General features: G+C 40.5%; 1 protein-coding gene across 6 annotated transcripts in view; it reads left to right on the forward strand.

The window, feature by feature from the left end:
- anks1b (ankyrin repeat and sterile alpha motif domain containing 1B) overlaps positions 1-20,582 on the forward strand; it is a 194,339-nt gene that overhangs the window by 125,764 nt on the left and 47,993 nt on the right. For all 6 annotated transcript variants that reach the window (XM_034863033.1, XM_034863032.1, XM_034863034.1 and 3 more), the window contains 4 exons: positions 11,113-11,771; positions 12,449-12,571; positions 14,128-14,197; positions 16,868-16,974. In XM_034863033.1, the coding sequence (XP_034718924.1) occupies positions 11,113-11,771; positions 12,449-12,571; positions 14,128-14,197; positions 16,868-16,974 (959 nt within the window). The remainder of the gene's footprint in view (positions 1-11,112; positions 11,772-12,448; positions 12,572-14,127; positions 14,198-16,867; positions 16,975-20,582) is intronic.

The raw sequence follows: 20,582 nt of genomic DNA on the forward strand, positions 1-20,582 counted from the left end.
ACAAAGATTGAACTTGTTGGCGTGAATGCCAAGCTTTATGTTTAGAGGACACCAGGCACCTCTTATCACTTGGCCAATACCATCCCTGCTTTAAAGCATGGTGGTGGCAGCATCATGCTGTGGAGATGTTTTTCAGTGGCAGGGACTGGGAGACTAGTCAGGATTGAGGAAAAGGTGAATGCAGCAATGTACAGAGACATCCCGGAAGAAAACCTGTTCCAGAGTACTCTTGACCTCAGACTGTGGCTACACTTCATCTTTCAACAGGACAACAACCCTAAGCACACAGCCAAGATATCGAAGGAGTGGCTTCTGGACAACTCTGTGAATGTCCTGGAGTGGCCCAGCCAGAGCCCAGACTTGAATCTCATTGAACATCTCCAGAGGAATCTGAAAATGGCACCAACGCTCTGCCTTCCAGTCTGATGGAGCTCGAGAGGTTGTGTAAGGAGGAATAGGCAAAACCGGCCAAAGATAGGTGTGCCAAGCTTGTAGCTTCATATTCCAAAAAACACTTATTGCTGCCAAATGTGCCACAACAAAGGAAAACTAAGCGCAGTTGAGCGCTGTGAATACTTTCCTTGTGCACGGTGAGCTAGTTTCTAGACTTTTGCTTCTAAATTCCCATAAGAAAATTACTGTTGTCTTGGTCAGCTGTGAAAAAATGGCCAACGGAAAAATATGACTATATACTTTCTTCATAATGCGAACGGCCACAAAAGGGCTCAGTGATCGATGAGCTCTTACAGTTAATAAGCCGTAATTAACAAAGCAAACAACTGCTCTGTATGTGTGTGAGTGTGCCACGGGCCGTGTGTTTACTTGAAAGAGTTAAGTTCGTTAAACCTCTGGTGTCTGAATTTGTCTTTTGTTCTCAAATATCACACGCTTCACTTGTATCTTGACATAAAATCAAAACTGCAAGCACCTTCTTCTGCACACATACACAGTGGGTCTAGCAGCCTATTCTTGATCATTAAATCAGACTAAAAGTCAGCAGTGCCTTTGTGTGCAGCATTGATGTGATACTCTCTCTCAAACAAACACACACACATACACACTGATTGATGTTCCATCCAATTGACATCTTAACACTATCCTTCGGTCTTTGTTATATATAATCACATTTGAAGCCATTGTCTTTGATGTGTTCATAACGCTTAATGAAAAAAAACAGCTATTAGTGGCCACTGATATTATCTATTCACAAACTGAATAGTAATCATGGCTTAACAGAACAAGCATGCACAATTCATACAGTTTTCTTTTTTTTTTTTCTTACATTTTGCATGAAGCTGAAATGCAGTGGTGCTGTCTGTAGATTTGCTCTCTTCTCTCACATTAAATGACAGGAATTGTCTCTGCTTTTCTACTCATGTCAAATGTGTCGCCACACCAATGCTTTGTTACAATGTTGAACATGATAAATATTTTAAAAATGTAATATCAGCATGTTGTCATTGTGAACATGTAAGCATGCTAATGGTAGCATTTACCATAAAGAACTGCTGTGGATTAGTACAACCTCACAGAGCCATTAGCATTGCTGTAGGTGATGGTGAGTCATGTTTGGAAGCTCTGAACACAAAAGAAGCTCACAAAGAGGCACAGAATTAGTTCAAAATAACAAAATGGCAGGTAACAGAATTAGCAGACAAAAACTCATCCTGCTGTCGATCACATTCATTAGAGTGACAAGGAAGCTATAGGTGTTTGGACAGAATAAAGTGCAGCTTATAGAGTTGGGACTTTACAAAACCTAATGTGTTGCATTTTATGAATATATTATTTGTTGTCAATTAACAACACCAAACCAGAACAAAATGACTAGATATGCTCTAGTCTTGACATACTTTTTGCACACACGCAGGACCTCACACACACAACATTTGTGTTTTAAACTGACTCAGGGCTGAGATACTACTACTGCTATGAACACATACTTACATCACCACGCGCGCACGCAGTTAATCAGTTGTGACCTCATATCACGTTTTACTCCTTTTCCATCTGTCTCACACTTAAACACACGCGAATGGAATTTTAATGACGCTAGTGAAAGACTGCCGTAACTCCTGACTTGAGGACACTTGGAAAAAAAGGTTACCACGAGAGACAAGGCAGTTGCTTTGGCAATATACTCTGCATACTGAAATCTGGAATGAAAGTGTGAATTCAATATCTACAGGTGGGCCCCTCGCTGCCTTATGGCTAGGTTTAGATACTTACAGCGACATGAAGTACTGCTCTCAGCAGGGAGTCCCATCTCTCTCTCTGCCTGCAACAGAGGGAGGTGTTTTTTTTTTTTTTATTAGTATGCCCATTAGCTTCTGTCTGTTTTAAACAGAAGCTACTCTTCCTGGAGTCTATTATTTCATAAGAATATTACTTAAGCTGTAATACATACATCCATTCTCACAATACATAAAAAGACAAAAACACACATCAATGGGACAACAAAACATAAACTTATATACATAACCATAACATTCATGCTTACAGTGGGGCTCAAAAGTTTGGGCACCCCAGGTAAAAACTTGTATTAATGCGCATAAAGAAGCCAAGAAAAGATGGCAAAAATCTCCAAAATGCATCAAATGACAGATTAGACATTCGTATAATATGTCATAAAAATTTAGATTTAGTTTCCATCATTTAAGCGTTATAACAAAATAACAGAAAAAAAAAAAATGGCGTACGCAAATGTTTGGGCATCCTGCAGAGTTAATACCTTGTACTGCTCCCTTTGGCAAGTATCACAGCTAGGAAACGCTTCTTGTAGCCAGCCTAGAGTCTTTCAATTCTTGTTTGAGGTATCTTTGCCCATTCTTACTTCAAAAAGTCTTTCAGTTCTTTGAGATTTCTGGGATGTCTGTCACGCACTGCTCTTTTAAGGTCTATCCATTGATTTACAATTATGTTGAGGTCAGGAGATTGTGATGGCCATTGCAAAACCTTCAGTTCACGGCTCTTGACGTAATCCACTGTGGATGTTGAGGTGTGTTTAGGATCATTATCCATTTGTGGAAGCCATCCTCTCTTTAACTTCAGCTTTTTCACAGATGGCATCAAGTTAGCTTCCAAATTTTGCTGAAATTGTATTGAATCCAATTTTCCTTCTACTTGTGATATGTTCACTGTGCCACTGGCTGCAATACAACCCCAAACCATGATTGATCCACCCCCATGCTTAACAGTTGGACAGAGGTTCTATTCATTAAATTCTGTGCCCTTTCTTCTCCAAACGTACCTTTGCTCATTCCGGCCAAAAGGTTCTATTTTAAACTCATTGGTCCACAGAACTTGTTTCCACAATGCATCAGGCTTGTCAATATGTTCATTTGCAAACTTCAAATGCAGATTTTTGTGGTGAGGACTTAGAAGAGGTTTTCTTCTGATGACTCTTCAATGAAGACCATATTTGTACAAGTATCTTATTGTGGAATGGTGTACCACAACTCCAGTGTCTGCCAGGTCTTTCTGGATGGATCGTGCAGTCAAACGTGGGTTGATGGAAATAAAATCAAACTTTTTGTGACATTTTTATACAAATGCCTTTTAGAAATTTTTCCATCTTTTCTTTTTATATATATATATATATATATATATATATATATATATATATATTCACCAAGAGTTGTTAACTTGACTTTTATGTGTTTTTCCTTAACCTTCTCCATTAAGTGTTTGTACTACAGCCATTATTCTGCCTCTGAAAGTCTTAGCATTAGTTTCCAATATTAAGCACTTCTACGACTCTGGCATGTTATATCATTTAATTTCCTGTTGCCTTAACACTTTCTCAAATCAACAATCCACACATAAAATGATTTCCTGTCATCATGAATCCAAGCAGCAGCCCAGTAGAGTACCATCTTGATGTGGGTTTGTTGGCATAGCCTAGTAGTAACCCTAGTGCTAGCTTAGTGCCTGAGGTTCAGGGGGCTGATAATGATTTATTCCGTCTTGCATCCCTGGGATGACTGACATCTCAGATATTACTCTGTTTTTAATAACAGTCAGAGCAGTCCCACAAGAGACGGATCAACGCGGTGCTATCAGATGTTTGGATCATCTCCCAGCCCCTCTTGCTCTCACACAAACACACACACACACACACACACACACACACACACACACACCCCAGTGTATGAGAGACGGCGTGTAGTTTTTGGTGTTTGTGTGTGTTTGCATTCACACAGATGAGGTAAACGATGAGAGGCAAGGTAACTTTATCTGATCTGTATATCTGTATTTTAACACAGTAAAATAAAAATAGAAAATAAAACTTAAATTAAATAGAAAAATACAAATCAACAGTAGATTAGAAATGACAGATCTATGAATAATTGAATAAGTTTAACTTAATAAAATGCAAACAGAAAGCTTTTAAGCCTTGATTTAAACGAACTAAGAGTTGGAGCAGATCTCAAGATTTCTGGGAGTTTGTTCCAGATACGTGGTGCATATAAACTGAATGTATTTTGGCTCATTCAGTGCTTTATAAACCAGCAGTGGTAGAATCAAATGTTTGACAGAAGCCAGCGTAAAGATGCCAGAGCTGGAATTATATAATTTACTTTTATGGTCTTAGTGAAGACACGAACAACCGCTTTCTAAATTAGCTGCAGCTGTCTGATTGACTCATTACAGAGCTGTGTAAAGGCAGCGTTACAGAAGTGGAGGAGAATGTTTTCATCCTGAGACATCCTGCTAACATCACACCCAGTACCTTAATCTCTGATTGTAGTTTGTTAGAGATATCCCTAAGAAGGGAGGTGGGGTGGGGGACGGATGAGGCGTACTTTTGGTGACCTGGCTGTTCACTCTTTTAGGCGTCTTTGTTATCGGCGAAGAATGTGCCTGGTTGGGGTGGAGGCAGACCACGTGGCAGTAACTGTGGGGTGAATTTATTGCCAGCACTAACCAACTATTTTATCAGTGAATCCCGAAAGGGATGTGACAGGGTTGACGGGAGAGTAAAGGGAGGAGGAGTAAGGAGGTTGAGGTTATGGTATTTTCTCTCAGTTTCACTGAGGCAGTTTTGTGTCAGAGTGAATCACCTTGGAAGAGGTGGAAGACACCGAAGGGTGTCTCAAACCGAGCCAGAAATGGTCCATCAGTACCTTAACTCTAGATCTGCTGGGGATAAAGGGCAGTTCACACCTATAGTTAGTTTGCATTGTCATAATCGGTTAAAGAGTTTGTAAACTTGGAGCGTTTTCCCCTTGTTTGGGTTTCGTTTCACGTCTGGAGAAATCCAAGCCTACAGAAATGCGTCATTACGCAAGAACGTTCACTCCTCATTAAGGTGGTCTCACAAGGATCATATTTATTTTAATTGGAATTTAAGTTATTTCATGGCCTTTAGTAAGTGTAAGGGATTGACTAGCTTTACTACAACAGATCAAGCCTTACTCCACTCTTCCCAGTTTCTTTTTCCTCACATTTTGACATATAACCTCCAGCTTTGTAATCCCACTCTTGAATTTCTCTCCCTCCTGCCCCCCTCTGACATTCAATCCTTCATTCTGTCACTCTCTTTATTTCTCTAGCCACTTCCGAGCTCTCATTTGCTTCTGTCTCTCTCTTGCTGCCTGTCATTCACTGTTATATGCTCTCTGCCCGCCCCCTCACTTTCCCTTAGCCTCGCTGCTATTTGTCAAGCTTTATTCAGCTTTTCAGTTATGCTGTATTGCTAGTTTGCCTTTCATAACTATTTTGCCCTCCACCCTTTCTAGCTTTGCTTTTTTCTCTCCCTCGCTTTGCTGCCCACTCCCTACCTCTTTGTATTTCAACGTTGACCTTTTTAACCTCCTCCCCCTTTTCCCCCATTGTCTTCTTCCTCCCTCCCTCTTCCTCTCTTCTTCCTCTGTGTTTTTTTGTCCACTCTGAATGCCAGACCATCATTAATGTTATTAGTTTCACCTGTGTTTTTCATGCTATGACAAGTTAAAATATCTGCTGCGAAAAAGGTTCATACAAAATGGTAAGATACATTAGATGTCTTCTTCTTAACAGCAAAAACAGTATGCTGTAGTACATACTGTATACAAAATGATAGATACAATAGTATGAAGGTATGCAACAGGATATATGTATCTAAATTGCTTAGATATGAGTAATGAATTTCAGTGTCTCTTTAGACTGCACAGTAGAGAGCTGCAACAAAGGGTGTCATAAGCTTTGGTCCAGTTCCACGTTACATACTAACATTGTATATTACAGCACAAAATGCCCATGCCTTCTTGAACGACATATTTAGGCATTTTCTCATCCTTTGTTTTTGACTTTGAAAAATGTTACTGTTAAAAAATAAGTTGTTTTTATGAGGTGACAGGTTGGGTACAGGTTTAGGCACGAAAAAAGATTTCTTTCCCTCTCGTCATGATTACTACAGCCACTAGAGGGCTTTGTCACTTGAACGTAAACATATGTAGTTTTGGGTCACTGATGACATTACTTAATAGGATACTGTTTTTCCAATTAGAATACAGTCATAATATAACTGACGGATGCCAATTTATCTGTGACTGTGGAATTACCACTGCCAATTAAACAGCACTCAAAGACAGCAACATTTACTTTCACAGCTTTAATACTGCCCCCGTGACATAACACCAGATAAGTGGAGAAAGATGGATGGATGGAGATTAAATACTAATTTTAGTTCATTTTTATTGTAAAGTACTTAATGTTTGTTAAATAAAAGACCTTTTTCCTAAACTAATGTGTTATAGATTTTCTTGCAGCTGTCTCATCACCTGCAAATAATGCATCTAATACTTTGTATGCATTGTGCGACAACACTGTAGTGTCCCTCACCAGTCCACTCAAAAACCAGGCAGATCTACTAAACATACTGCCTATACTCACTTTCTCAGTATCTAATCTACTACATACTTTCTAAACCTACTTAGAATTAGAATGCAGTGGGCTACTGTATGCATCTCAAACCGTTGGACGCCCCAGGAGAGATACAGTATATTAGTAAGTATTTTCATCAATAAAACAGTAAATAGTGTTTAGGTACACTGAATAAAAGCTCAATTTCAGATCTATTTCTCTCACACCCCGTCTCTTCTCTTCTGTCTGTGCTTCACTGATAGGTGGGTGGTGGGGGCCATGTACACCGCTAAAGATTTAGCCTCTCACAGTGTATCAACTTGAGGAAGTGATGACAACACACATCATTACATCAGTCAGTCAATCAATAATTTATTGGCCGCCATTTTGTGATAATGGTTACAAAGGTAGAACATTATTGATCCTTAACTATCTAATAGTTAGTTGGTACATAGACACGTTATATTGAGACACACTTGTCTTTATTTGTTGCACAAACACAAATATTACTGCGGTTGTTTGTAATAAGATGAACACCAGTTATCCAAATACCAATCAGTTTCTGGGCTGAGCTCCTGCATGCCACAACTTGTGTGTGTTTGCATACTACATTTAGTTTCGCAATATGCAGAGTGATGCAGCTGTTGTTTAGTCATCTGATTGTTAGATGTTTGCTGCATTTCACCAGAAGCAGGGTGACGAGTTACTACAGAATTAATGTCTACAGTACATACAGTATGATTGTTCCGTAGTTTGAGCTTATACATGCTTCGGCTGCCCAGGTAAGAAATACACACACTCACACAAACGCTCACAAAAAGGACAGTCAGTGAGGCAATGCTGCAAAGGGATCTGTAGGCTCAGGAATGGATAAGAAGTAAAGTTAAAACAATACACAGAGCAAAACTATTGATTGCTCACAGGGGGAGAAGAAGAGAAACTAGAGTTTCCTGCCTGAGTTGAGCCAAATTATCCTTTTGCAGTGTTATCCTTCCTATAATTTGGTTTCCACTAGTTAGTAAACCAATATTTTCATCCTCTCAACTAATGTTAGGTTTATTTACATATCTAAACCTTTCTTTTTCTTTCATAAAACTTGAAAAACTTGCATGTAACTTTCCTACTGCCCTGTTATCAAACCTTTACTTTTGCACTTGAAGATATGCCAGCTCTACCGCTGTCATTTTTTTGGTCTAGACAAACACACACACACCTGCTGATTTGATTGCTGTGTTGATCAGTTGTACACTTTTCCTTTGCACTCCTAAAGGCCAGATACACTCAGCTACCCAAAAAACTGGAAGAGATGCCGCTGTTGGGGCTCTCTGTTGCTATAGCAACCAATAGGCTCACCTGTTGCCAACAGTTCTCAGCTTAAAAAAAGGAGAACCATGACGAGAGTGATAAGAAAAAGAAATGCAGTAAGGGCTGAAAGAAACACACACAGTCACTTATTGATGCATTCATGGTGCAGTCAAAATGTAGGAATTGTTTGTGTTAATCTAATCTACAGTTCCCAGCTTTGATTGTTTCCAAAAATGCTCCTTGTGTTATTAATCTGAGCCGAAAAGAAGTGTACATTTTTCATAGTATGTCTAATAAAATAAACAATAGTTGACCAACTGCTATCTTACCAGGGAAAATGTAATGACTCACAAAACTGTATTCACTGACATGTTTTCAGTGGTCAGTGCTATTGATTGATGGGCAACTTCTTCCGATCACCTAGAAGACAATGTATCGTAGGCAAAAAGACAAACTAAAAAAGTTCCACTCACTGTGTATTTGAGCTGATCCTTTAGGCAGTTAGTCCTTCTCATCCTGTATAATGTTGATGATTAGTCATAACTAAAGAGCTTTCAGCTTGTTTAGGAAATAATGATAGTTTAAGTTTATGACCACTCGAGGATGAGTCATTACCTGAAGTCAATGGGTGCTCGGTGCTTTTAAACACAGCACACAGTACAGTGTGGCGTAAAATGGAAACTTCTCATCCCAACTTATATAAAATTGCTCTCCATTTGAGGACTGAGTATAATGTTTTTCACTTTCTCCGATTGGTATTTTCCCACGATGAGAGGAGCTCGAGCGTTCCTTTAATTATTGTATGATTCCAGTTATTCCTTTGTGGGGTTTTCTCAGGAAAACCAGCCAAGTGACCTTTGTCAGGAATTTCTATCTTGTCTCACATTATGTAATTGCTTCATATAGGTTTCATATAGAAACGTGGCTGTATGTACCCAGGACAGTCGTAAAGTGCTAGCAGAAACTGTGTGTGTGTGTGTGTGTGTGTGTGTGTGTGTGTGTGTGTGTGTGTGTGTGTGTGTGTGTGTGTGTGTGTGTGTGAGAGATGCTTATCAGTGCTTAGATTGTTTACATGGCCTGGTACACAATCTTAACACAGTGACAGGGAACAGAGAAAGAGATATCTGGGATTGACACACAAACGCAGTTTTTCTTTTCAGCTATTTATAGAATGAAAAGTGACAAGGCTGAATATTATGTTGTGTTGTAGTTTAATGTGCAATTGGGTTGAAAACAACATCAGATCCATTCCTACTGCATGTTTCAGACGTGTGCTTAGGGAGATGTTGTTACCTGCTGACATTAAAGACCATTCCAGCGGTTTGTTACACTTCAAATTAGTGCTAACCGTGTTGTTGTATTGTATGTGTGAATGTATTTTTTGTACTTTTCCACACATTCCTTTGTTTCCATTAATATTTTTTTTTTCTTTGGGCCACTTAGGGGCAGCGCACAAATGTACTGACATTGATATATTTAATGTGTTAGCAAACAGTTAGCAGACATAAAGCAACACTAGCTTTGAAGCTGTGTTTATGTCCACGTGGTCATTCTAATTCCATTTAGTTCTACTTTGGGTCTTCACCAACTTACAAGGGAAAAATCTGTCTCTTTAGCTGCTGCTAAATGCTCCACTCTGTTCACTAGCTAGCTGCTATCTTTAGCAATCTGTCTGTGTGGTGTTGGGAAGTGGGTTTATCAGAGTTAATTTTGCTGCATGGTAAAAGATGATGAGAGCTCTGAGACTGAGCCAAACGTTCTGGAGCTGTAAAACCAAAACGGGGAATAATTGATTGTAATTGTGTGAATTCCTCACTGCAAAACTTCACAATATACGTACAGTAGTCATTTTACGTATTAGTAATGTAAAAATGATTAGAACAGCCATCTGTGCTTTAGTCTTTGCTACCTCTCTGTGATTCATTCTGTGTGATTCCTTCAACCTGCCTACCTAGCTGAATTTCTGTCTCTCATGCTTACTTCACACCTCTACTAATACCTCTAACTCGATACATTTGGCAACTGATTTTTAGTCACAGTGTGTAAGACACTTTATTTGTGAAACTGTAAGTAAAGAACAGCAGGGCTGTTCCCCGGAGGAGCTCAGTAACAACCTGGAGATTTATCTATATGATTTTGAGTGTGGAATCACTGCTCTGGTAGAATAATAATACATAATGCGCCTCTTATTATGCGTTTTGTATCATAAGGAGTACATCTTTTAAACACACAGTACAATTGGTGAGACCTGAGGTGTAACTTGTTTGCAGATGAACATAAGCATACACAAAATGACAGGCGAGTAGCTAAGCACACACACACACACACACACACACACACACACACACACACACACACACACACACACACACGCATCTACGATTACACAAACACTCATGTCTAGAGAATCAAAAGAAGCTTTCAGTGGCTTCTCTTTTACCCCACTGCACACAGACAGTGAGTGGGCCTCTGAAAGCATCCCGTCAAAAAATAATAACCCAGTCAATGGTGTAAGAACGTCTGCCCCAATGAGTTCATGCATATATGCACAAGTTCAGACACCCAAACACAGTTTTGCAACCAGCAGTTAGTAGAGCAGAGGTGTAAAAATCAAAATCAAGTCAGGAGTTCTTTCATTTTTCCTTGGAGGAACAAACAGCTTTTCAGAAGGGAAACAGAATATGAATTACCTCGTTCTTATCTTCCAGTTTGCAGCTTTTGTTGTTTTGCAGTTCTTTTCTTATTTTTAAGCTACATTGTTTTCCTCTCTCTCTGTTCTGTTTTGACTTTACTAATCATTTTGCTCTATACTTTTAAATATTGTGATTTGTTTTTATAGTGGGTGTAAATGCCTCTCTCTTTGCAGAGTAAATTCATTAGTGTGTAAAGTTGTTACAGTTGACCATTTTATGCAAATCTCCAAGATTTAATCCTAATCAGTCAATGTTTTTGGGTGTGTAGACGACGGGCCCTACCAGCAAGACCCGTCTCCTCCTACTCCTCTCTGCTCTTCCTTCACATCCAACGCTTTGTTGAAGGAGCGCAGAAAGAGCCACATTCCAGAGGAGTTTGCAGGCCTCCTTCATGGATCTTCCCCGGCTTGTGAAACCCCTGATACGCCTTACCATCTTTACAGCCCCAAACCCCAAAAATATGCTTCTACGGACACCCAGAGCAGCCTGTTGCATACCCCCGAGCTCAGCATAGTAATCGGTGGAGGACCCACTCAGATCGTCCCCAGGACGGGGTGCAATTCATCGCCTCAGAGGGCCGCCCACGACCCCCAGAAGCCACAGGTGGTGTACCGGACTATCTTCCACACTAGGGTCAACCAGGACCAGGCCCGAACCAGGAACTGGGAGCAGGCAGATCAAACTTGTGGCTGGTCTTCACTGGGCCACCCACCCTCCAACTCCCCTGGTGAGAACGGGAAAGTTCCAGAGCTACGGGGAATCCAGACAGGAGGTGTGCCCAAGGGAAGTTCATTGGGTGCTGGCTACGAAGAGAGGGCTTGCACCCTGGGGAGGATGAGGTCCGTGCCCCGCAGTGTTTTGGACTTGCAGTTGTCAAAATCTCTGTCCAAATCTGATTCCAACCTGGTGGCTGTATCGCCTATACAGGTAAGTTGTTGTCTTAACTTTGATTTTCCATCTTCTTATGTTATTCTCATCTAAAATGATTAATTGTTGTACAATCAAAGCGTTAACGAGACAATGATTTATAAAGTAGAGCCCGGCATGTCTTTTTTTCTCTGATACGATTTTGCTCTCTGAGATATTTATGTAAAAGGCCAAAGATAAGCCTCTTTTGATAAAAGTTATACAAAGTTTCTCTTTTTTTATAAAAGTTTAGGTCAGCACCAACATCTATGTTAGCAATGAGAGCCAAGGCATTTATTCTAAGTATTCAGTTGTATAAATTATGCAGCCGTGGAGATAGTTTGCATCTTGCTGTATCATGCAGACACTGAGTGACTTCAGAAACAGCACAGAAACCAGTGCAGCCAATTAGATAACTCTCTAATCTGGGCCACTGTGCTCCGTTCTGTGCAGCACATTTTAAGAGACTTTTTCTTTAATTCATTGTAAATAAATCAGAGCTAAATACATAGTCTGTTTGATGAAAAATGCTTAAGATAAAACTTTGATGAGCACTGAAAGGACTTGGTTATTCTCGAAACAGTTTTAGTGTTCAGTTGTCCCAAATTTTAAGGTGAAAAAATTGGCAACCTTTGCATCTCATTGTCGGTAGCTAGTTCATACTTGGAAAACAAATTGTTGGCTTTTGCCTTGTCCAGGAGGAGCACGGCTGGGGTTCTGGATCTCGTGGCCAGGGGCCTGGCAGTCCCAGCACCAGAGAGGGTGCCAGCCCAGGGGGAAGACTGGAGAGAACGCCCTCCTTTACTGCTGAGTGGGAAGAGGTAAGAACAGGTTTTTTTCCAGACATGAAGTTCGTATTTTACCAGATGTTTAGGATCAATTGAGACATAAGAGGGGAGTCAATTTTACAGAAAACTAAAAAATAAAAGTGTCGTCTCTTCATCACTTAGGTTAATCAGTTTCTTTGACACTGTATATATTTCTGTAGTAAATTTGATGCTTTTCAAAGTAATGCATCTCTGCAAGAGGCAGTTGAAACCTCTGCACCCACAGTAGTGAGCTTCTTCAATTTTTCCTCTCTTTGAAATCAACTCACGCTATCACAGTGCAGAAGTAGCCCCAACGCTAATTTAACATCCAGTCCTGTACCAAGCAGTGGAGCTGCAGGGAAGATCAGATTAAAGAGAGAAGGCTGTTTCTGTTATAGAGGGTAGAGAGCGGAGGTCGGGGGTTCTGTGTATTTTGGTCCACGTGTTTTGTGCCTGGGGCTTCTTTGGTATTAAAGTGTCTCTGACACAAATTTAATCCATTGACTGGACACCGCTGTTGGATCTCACCCCTTTAAAAACACTTCGGGTCACAGACACATTAGTTCCTGCTCACCTGTCGTCATTCACACCACACACACACGTCAAGACACACAGACAACTGATGTCTATACATGTTTACCCCCTTTTGCATGGACATGGTAATTAGTTCCTCAACACAGCTAATAAGTTGCTTATGGTGATAGAATGACTATATGGAATTTCCCATAATTTCCTGCAATTAAGGTGACCTTTACTATTTAATTGCATGATACAGGGGGATGAGATAAAATGGCTTCAAGAAAATTGTTGAGTGATATATGGGGATTTTGCATGCAAAAATAACAAAAGTTGGTCTATTTGCAGCAAATGCTCAGGATAGATTTGCATTTCTAGCAAGAGACGAAGCACATGGGATGTCCCACCAGAGTAAGAATTCTGAAGATATCCATACTCATCAGTGCTAAAGGCATAAATAAGGTTGCCTCTGTATGATGCAAATGTGTGCTTCTATCTGGCTTTACTTGTAAAATCGCTGATGTTTGCTTGTTTGTGGCTATTTGGATGGAAATTAACAGCCTGCGGTGAAATGTTGGTATAGTGTGTTCAATCTAGAAACGACGGTAGATCCGTTAAAAGGTATTACCGGTATAGAACAACTTGAGTCTTTGTAGTGTTGCTCATCTTTCCTTTTGGTAATAGCATTGTAGTCACAGCAGGTTCAGGGTCAGGGAAGACCGGTCAACAGCAAGCAGCCAGACACTAATGAAGCCACTAAAGCTCCCTCCAATAAGCCTTCCTCTTCCTATAACTCTTTAAGTTTTCTGCTAACGCATCTTTTCCCCAGTCTTCTCCTCCAAGCGTTTACAATTCACAGGGGAATGAGTGAGCTGGCTGGTGTAATGATCATGTTATGTGACACTTGAATCCAGAATAGGGATTAGCCTTATTAGTGGAAAATGACTTTCCATTGAACATGCTTTACATCTCTCTCTCTCTTTCTCTCTCTCTCTTTCTCTCTCTCTCTCTCTCTCTCTCTCTCTCCCTCTCTCTCTCTCCCATTTGTTCAGATTGACAAGATTATGAGCTCTATTGGGGCAGGAATAAGCAGTGGATTGGACATTAAGAAAGAAACCTCAGGTAAAATACAAACAAGTATGTAAATGTGAGAATGTAAGTAATTATACTTTGAAAGATAATTCAGCTTTGTTACAACTTGGGTCTTTTTGGCGATCATTACTATTGGTTATGAAATGGAAGCAGTTGGATTATCAGACAGCCGACAGTGGGAGCAGATAGCAGCCAACTGGAGATCCCACAAGGGGATTGGTCCCCAACCTGGTCATGCATTCCTCCTGCAGCACTCTATAAATAGATATAGATTACATATAGAATATTCACAGGATTTAATTATTTCAGGTGTACCTCTACTCTTGCTACATTCAATGACATTGCTTCATTTTTAGCAGTGATGGGAATAACGGCGTAAAATATAACGGCGTTAATTTTTTTTATTAATGAGTACTCTAATTGATTACCCTTCCCATCTTAACAACACTGTTACCGATACTGCTGAAAAATGTGGCTCGTTACTAGATCTCTGAGGCGAGAGGCAAAGACTTTTTTTTTACTTTCGTTCCTTGGTTAACGGGCAGTGCACGATTCAAGTGCTTCAAATCTGACGATTTGTTGAGGTTGAATAAAATTTTATGGTAAGCCAATCAGAAATAGAGTTGGCCGAGCGTTTGAAAGCGTGCATAGTCTGACACACAATGAACAACACAAGCAACTTAGTCAAAGAGCAACAGGTAGGGCGTTATGAAATCAAGGAGAGGGGTAACTTTTCCTGCTGAAGATTTTCCATCGTGGTGAGAATACATAGGGGAGACACTTTGTTTCTCTCACTATGACTCTCGAGCTTCTCAGTCCAAAGTTAATCACTATCATTCTCTCACTTCTCCCTCGTCTTAGCAATTTTTGGTAATAATGTATTGTATTAGGTGTCCATTTAATTATAAAATTTAGGTTAGGAACCACTGTCCTAGGGAGCTACAGACAGCCTACACAGGTGGCTAAGGGATGTGTAGGGACAAAGTAGAATAGACTGCAGTGACATTACATGTAAGGTTGCTAAACATCCTTAATGCTAATTGGTTGACAGGAAGCCTGCGAACAGATCTTGTTAAAGTCATTAATAAATAACAAAGGTGGAGCCATAGAAAAAGACACATGATAATTGTATATCTGCTTAAAAATGCAGTAGATAGAACGCAAAAAATCACCAGAATGGGCAATGCACACAAATAGCCAATAGGAACGCTTTCTCTCTCTGAAATGACCAGTGATTGACCAGTGTCTCCCATCATGGGCTAGATTGTCTAAAGTACGAATACAGAGCCGCTGATGGAACTTTTGCCCAACGACTCTAAAAATGAAGTTCCTATACACAGGTCGGTCTGAAAGCTTTATTCATTATAACCCATAGCAATGATTGCTAAAACTAAAAAAATAAGACCTGAATTAAAATAAATAAATGTGGCTGATTCTGCTTTTTGACTTTCTTGTGCGCATCATATCCTTGTTTTTGTTTTATTACCTGCATACCTTGAATCCCTTGCTACCCATCTCTATTTACTGTGTTCATCCCCCTCTCCCTTAACTCCCGCATCCTCCACCTCCTCCCTCTTCCTCTCATCCTCTCTTTTTATCTATCAATGCAAAGCCTCGGCTAACCATGGTTACCACAGGGAAAAATCCTGTTGGTGCCAAACCAGCACCCCGCCCTCCCAACACCACAGCACAGCGCAGCACAGAACACACACACAGAAAAACATGCACATATGGATGCGGCTGCATACATACACTCAGCATGGTGTGTGTACGAGTGGGAGGGAGCTTGGCTTCTTGCAGACAAAGAAATTGGGGCTGTTGTGATGGCTATTAACAGCATAGCAAGCAAGATATATGGAGAGCATAAGAGAGAGCAGGGTGACGATCAACACTGTGAGAGAAGATAGACCCATGAGGTAGACAGGGGAGCGAGAGAGAGAGAGAGTGAGGGAATGAGGGAGAAAAGCAGCACACAGAGAGAGGAGAGAGAGAGAGAGGAGGCTGCAGAAGCATACAGATGAGAGTGGGAGTACTTGATAAAGAGAAATCTACAGTGCAGGCAGCTCTCGTTCTTTCTCTCTCTCTTACTTACACACACACACACACACACACACACACGCGTGCGCATACACGCACACACTCAAGAGAGCAGCCAAGCGAGCGCAACAGCTGAAAAGAAAGCGGCTGCTGTGCTGTGCGCGACAAACACACAGTCATTCGCTTTTGCTCGCGGATCTATACCTACAGTCTTATCCAACAACCATCTCTGGCAGGATTTAACCCCAGGACAGAAGCTGTTTTCTGGATACAACTTCAGCCTTCACCCCCTTCTCACCTTTTCTCTGGGCGGATTCAGAGAAAGCTGCATCTGGATGCCTTAACCTAACCTTTACCCGCTTGTACTCTTGCATGCTGACCCCCTCTATCCTCAGCATGCCTCGAGCCTAGCCTCCCCTTCCTCCTTTCTTTACCCTTTTCGCCTCCCCGTCCCCCCCTCCCCCCTCTCCACCTGCCTCCCCATATTCTCCGCCTCCTGTTGCCTTGCCAAAAGACTCCTCAAAAGCATGGCGGGCTCCTTCGACAGCCACTTTGCCCGTCATAACATGATGTGGCAGTGTCAGCTGTCTCAGCCGGACTGCCGCTGTTACCGCGTGGACGGCTACTCCTTACTGAAGCGTTTGCCCCTCCACCCCCTCATAGGTCCCCGCTGCCCACTGCAGTCCGTGGGCCAGTGGCTTGACTCCATCGGCCTGGTCCAGTATGAGAACCACCTGCTGGCCAATGGATTTGACAATGTCCAGTTCATGGTGAGTGTTGCACAAGATAAGGGAAAAAAGGAGGCAGGAGAGACACTGACACTGCTGGAAGTTTAGGGTGGAATTTGTTTTCATTCATCTCTCTTGCCTGGTTTTTCTTTTTTTTTTTACTTTTTTTTGGCTGTTTGCTCTTTTTTTGTGCTTTAAATGTAATCTCCTCTCCCTGTTTGACCCACCTTCCATTAAGCAATCTCTGCTCCCCTAGGTGTAGCTCATCCTCTATTAGTGTCTTTGCAGTGATTAGCGTGATTAGTTTTTTTGTCCTTCACTCTGATCTCTTTCGTTTATTGGATTTCCTCCTTTTTGTATCATCCTCCCTCTCATTATTCATTTTCCATAAATTCTGTCTCTCCCTACTGATGTCATGTGAGGTCCTCCTACGCACAGAAATCCTACGCCACATCTCCAGCGTCAAGCTGCAGACATACATGCTCCTACTACACTAAAAATGCACATAAAAAAAACATGCTTGTTTTATGGTTTTTGCATGCAATTGTACATGAATGTGCATACAAACACAGCCACCTGTAACCTGATCCTCTTTTTTATCCGACGGTCCCTTCATCTACTCAGCGTAGGAAGTGAAACCTGCTGGGTCATTTCACATTTAGAAACTTTTTATGTTGGATGTGTGTGTGTGTGTGTGTGTGTGTGTGTGTGTGTGTGTGTGTGTGTCCGTGCGTGCATGTTAGTGTATGTGTGTCTGTGTGTGTGTGTATTTGTGTGTGTGTGTGTGTGTGTGTGTGTGTGTTTGTTAGCAAGATGTATATCCACAGGAAGAGAGGGTAAGTAAACCCCTAGAAGTAGGAGATGAGGAGTAAGAAGGAAAGCAAAGTGGTGAAGCTAAATTGAGAGAAACTGCAGCAGAACTAGAGCAGTGGGAGACATACTGTAGCAGAAGGCTGCTGACTGGAAGAGTTTATCTGTAGTTGCAGATTGTCACTGTCGAAAAATGTTTCGGGGTTTATCCAAAGGTTTTTAAAAGCAAAGTACTAATATTATTTGAGTATTTAACCAACCAATAGAAAATGATGTGTTTCCTTTTCAGTTAAATGTGCTGTTAACTAGCAATGTATGCAGGCATTTGTATGTGTATTTATTTATATGTGTGCATTCTGGCCCTCCACTCATTGTGACCTGCATCTTTTTCCGTTGGTTACCCCAGCAACAGCAGGAAATCACAGAATCTCTTTTATCATGTATTCCTCTCTCACATGATTGGTGTGTATCTGTATGTTTTGGACCACACTTTATTACATATTTAATACTGATTAAGTGGTTTTGGGACTGATGGAAAACTACCGTTAATTGTCTGTCTGCATGTCTGTTTGTCTACATGTCTGTATGTTAGGAAGAGGACACTTTTGCTCCTCGTGTTACATTTAAACGTCTCAGATTTCTGCAGTGGCTGATTATCATTTTTCCATATTAACCAGTCCTAGGCTGCTACTAACACACCAACATACAAACCTCATTAGCACTCTCTTCTGTCCTTATTCCTTATTTTTTCCATATGTCAGTTCAATTCAAAAATGCTTAATTGGCATTATGTTTTGAGCAAAAAATATATTTCCTGAGCACACTGTATGCGTGAACAAAGTAACTCATAAAATAAATACATTAAAAAGTGGTGATAATTACAGTAAGTGGAGTGAAACAATGAGTTACTGATAACATGAAGTACTGTAATAAGAAGAGAAATACAGTGAAACATAAAAAGAAAAACACATTCTCTGTAATACTATGTATTTCTTTTGTTTGGTGAAGAGAGAACAATAATGCCTACAACATAAATGTTAGGAAGCTGTACAACAGATAGTAAAGAACAGAAATTATAATCTGTGCTAGGCTACGTTTTTACAGATGTATAGTAGTTATTCCCAATGCAGGGGTACATCGTTTTTAGTTTTCAGTAACAAATTCAGTATAACTCACGTATTCTCTTGTCTACACCCAATATCATAACTAAATCAAAACAGAAAACATCCATAATTGAATTTATCTTTGGCAGCACAACAAGCTTTAATAACACCATTGACACATGGAGCGTTAATTAGCTTCATTAGGAGTCGTGTTTCTGGCCAACTGATGAATTTAAGTTCAATATACACTCTCATTTTCTGTCTTGGCTTCTGCCAATGTCTGAGGGAAAAAGTCAGCTAGTCACTACCTTTGTCTGTTTTTCTGTTTGGTGCTGGGCAGGTAGCGTAGAACAGTTTTATTTCTAGGGAGCTGCTCTAAAATCTTCAAGCTACGGGTGCAAACAAGGCTGATGAATAAAAGTAAAGCTACTGGCTATAAAACAAAAACAATGACCTGAAAGGGCTGAACTGCTCCGTAGAGACAAGATAAACTGCAGGTTATTGCGAGTGGGATCATTTTACCCAGAGTTAATATTAATACATAGATTAGTGCACCTATAAGTTTAAATGTTACGTAACAAAAGTCACTGGGCACATTTTTTGGTTCAGAGGTTTTTTCACTCTCAAAAGTTCCAATATATACATTTAACTATAAAGTGTCAGAGGGATACCACAAACTACCCAACTCAATCCAACCTTTCCTTTGTCACAACTGCCTCCCATTTAAATTTGAATATGATGTAAATGAAATGAAGTATTAGCATATATTTATTCCAAAGGTTTGCTGTCTCATTTAAAAACAAAATATTTTGGAAGTCTTCTTGTCTGTTGCTGTATTTTTATGAATGAGTCAAGGTAGTAATCACTGCAGCAGCTGTGTGGGTTATCAGGCAGTTATCAAAAGCAGTATTTTTCTTTTGCTTAAAAAATGTAAATTCTCTAATAGTAATGTCCCCATGTGAACCCTCCAATCATTTTCAGCCTGTCTTCCTACACTCACACCCATTCATGCCTTCATATCGGCGCACAGCGTATTGTACTGTTATTTGCACCCAGTTTGTAGTTGCTAACAGTATTTGGCAGTACTTATGAGAGACTTGGGGATTCTCTGCTCTTCCGGCCTTGCCCCTCTTGTCTTAAACTGTTTCTCAATAGCTCAGTCATCTCCTCTGAAATGCCTTTGGATACAATTAATATTGAAAAGAGCTGAAGATGGAACAGCCTTACGTACACCATGGAAACTTCAAAGTCCCTTTTGTGACTGGGACTCTCTCTGGGTTTTTCTCTGCTGAAAGTTTTTCTGCCACCCCACTAGGAGTTTTTCACCTCTTTTAGTTGTTTATGATTAACAGGAAGACAGTTAATGTTTTCCAACCTTGGGAAAACTCCATGGCTACCACAAATTGATATTAATGCAGTTGAGGTGCAAGGCTACAGGGATTACATTGGTATTTTGCAGTGCTCCTTTTTATCATCATTGGCTTTGGATTATTCAAGGAGAGGTTCAGGTCAAACTCATTTCAGCAGACATAGTATTGGAAATCGAGCTGAATGGCAGATTCAAACTAAAAAACAAGTCAAATCAGTGCAAAGAGCGTTTTTTTCATTTCAGGGCCAGTTCCAGTTCATCTGTAGAATTGATTGGTTTGCAAATGAATTTGACCTGGATTCTGATCTGTATAATTGTATGGCAGTGAAAAGGCACTGCACAGAAATGTTTGCAGACATGCACATAAA

The sequence above is a fragment of the Etheostoma cragini genome, chromosome 23 (assembly GCF_013103735.1).
Source record: "Etheostoma cragini isolate CJK2018 chromosome 23, CSU_Ecrag_1.0, whole genome shotgun sequence".
In the NCBI taxonomy this organism is placed as follows: domain Eukaryota; kingdom Metazoa; phylum Chordata; class Actinopteri; order Perciformes; family Percidae; genus Etheostoma; species Etheostoma cragini.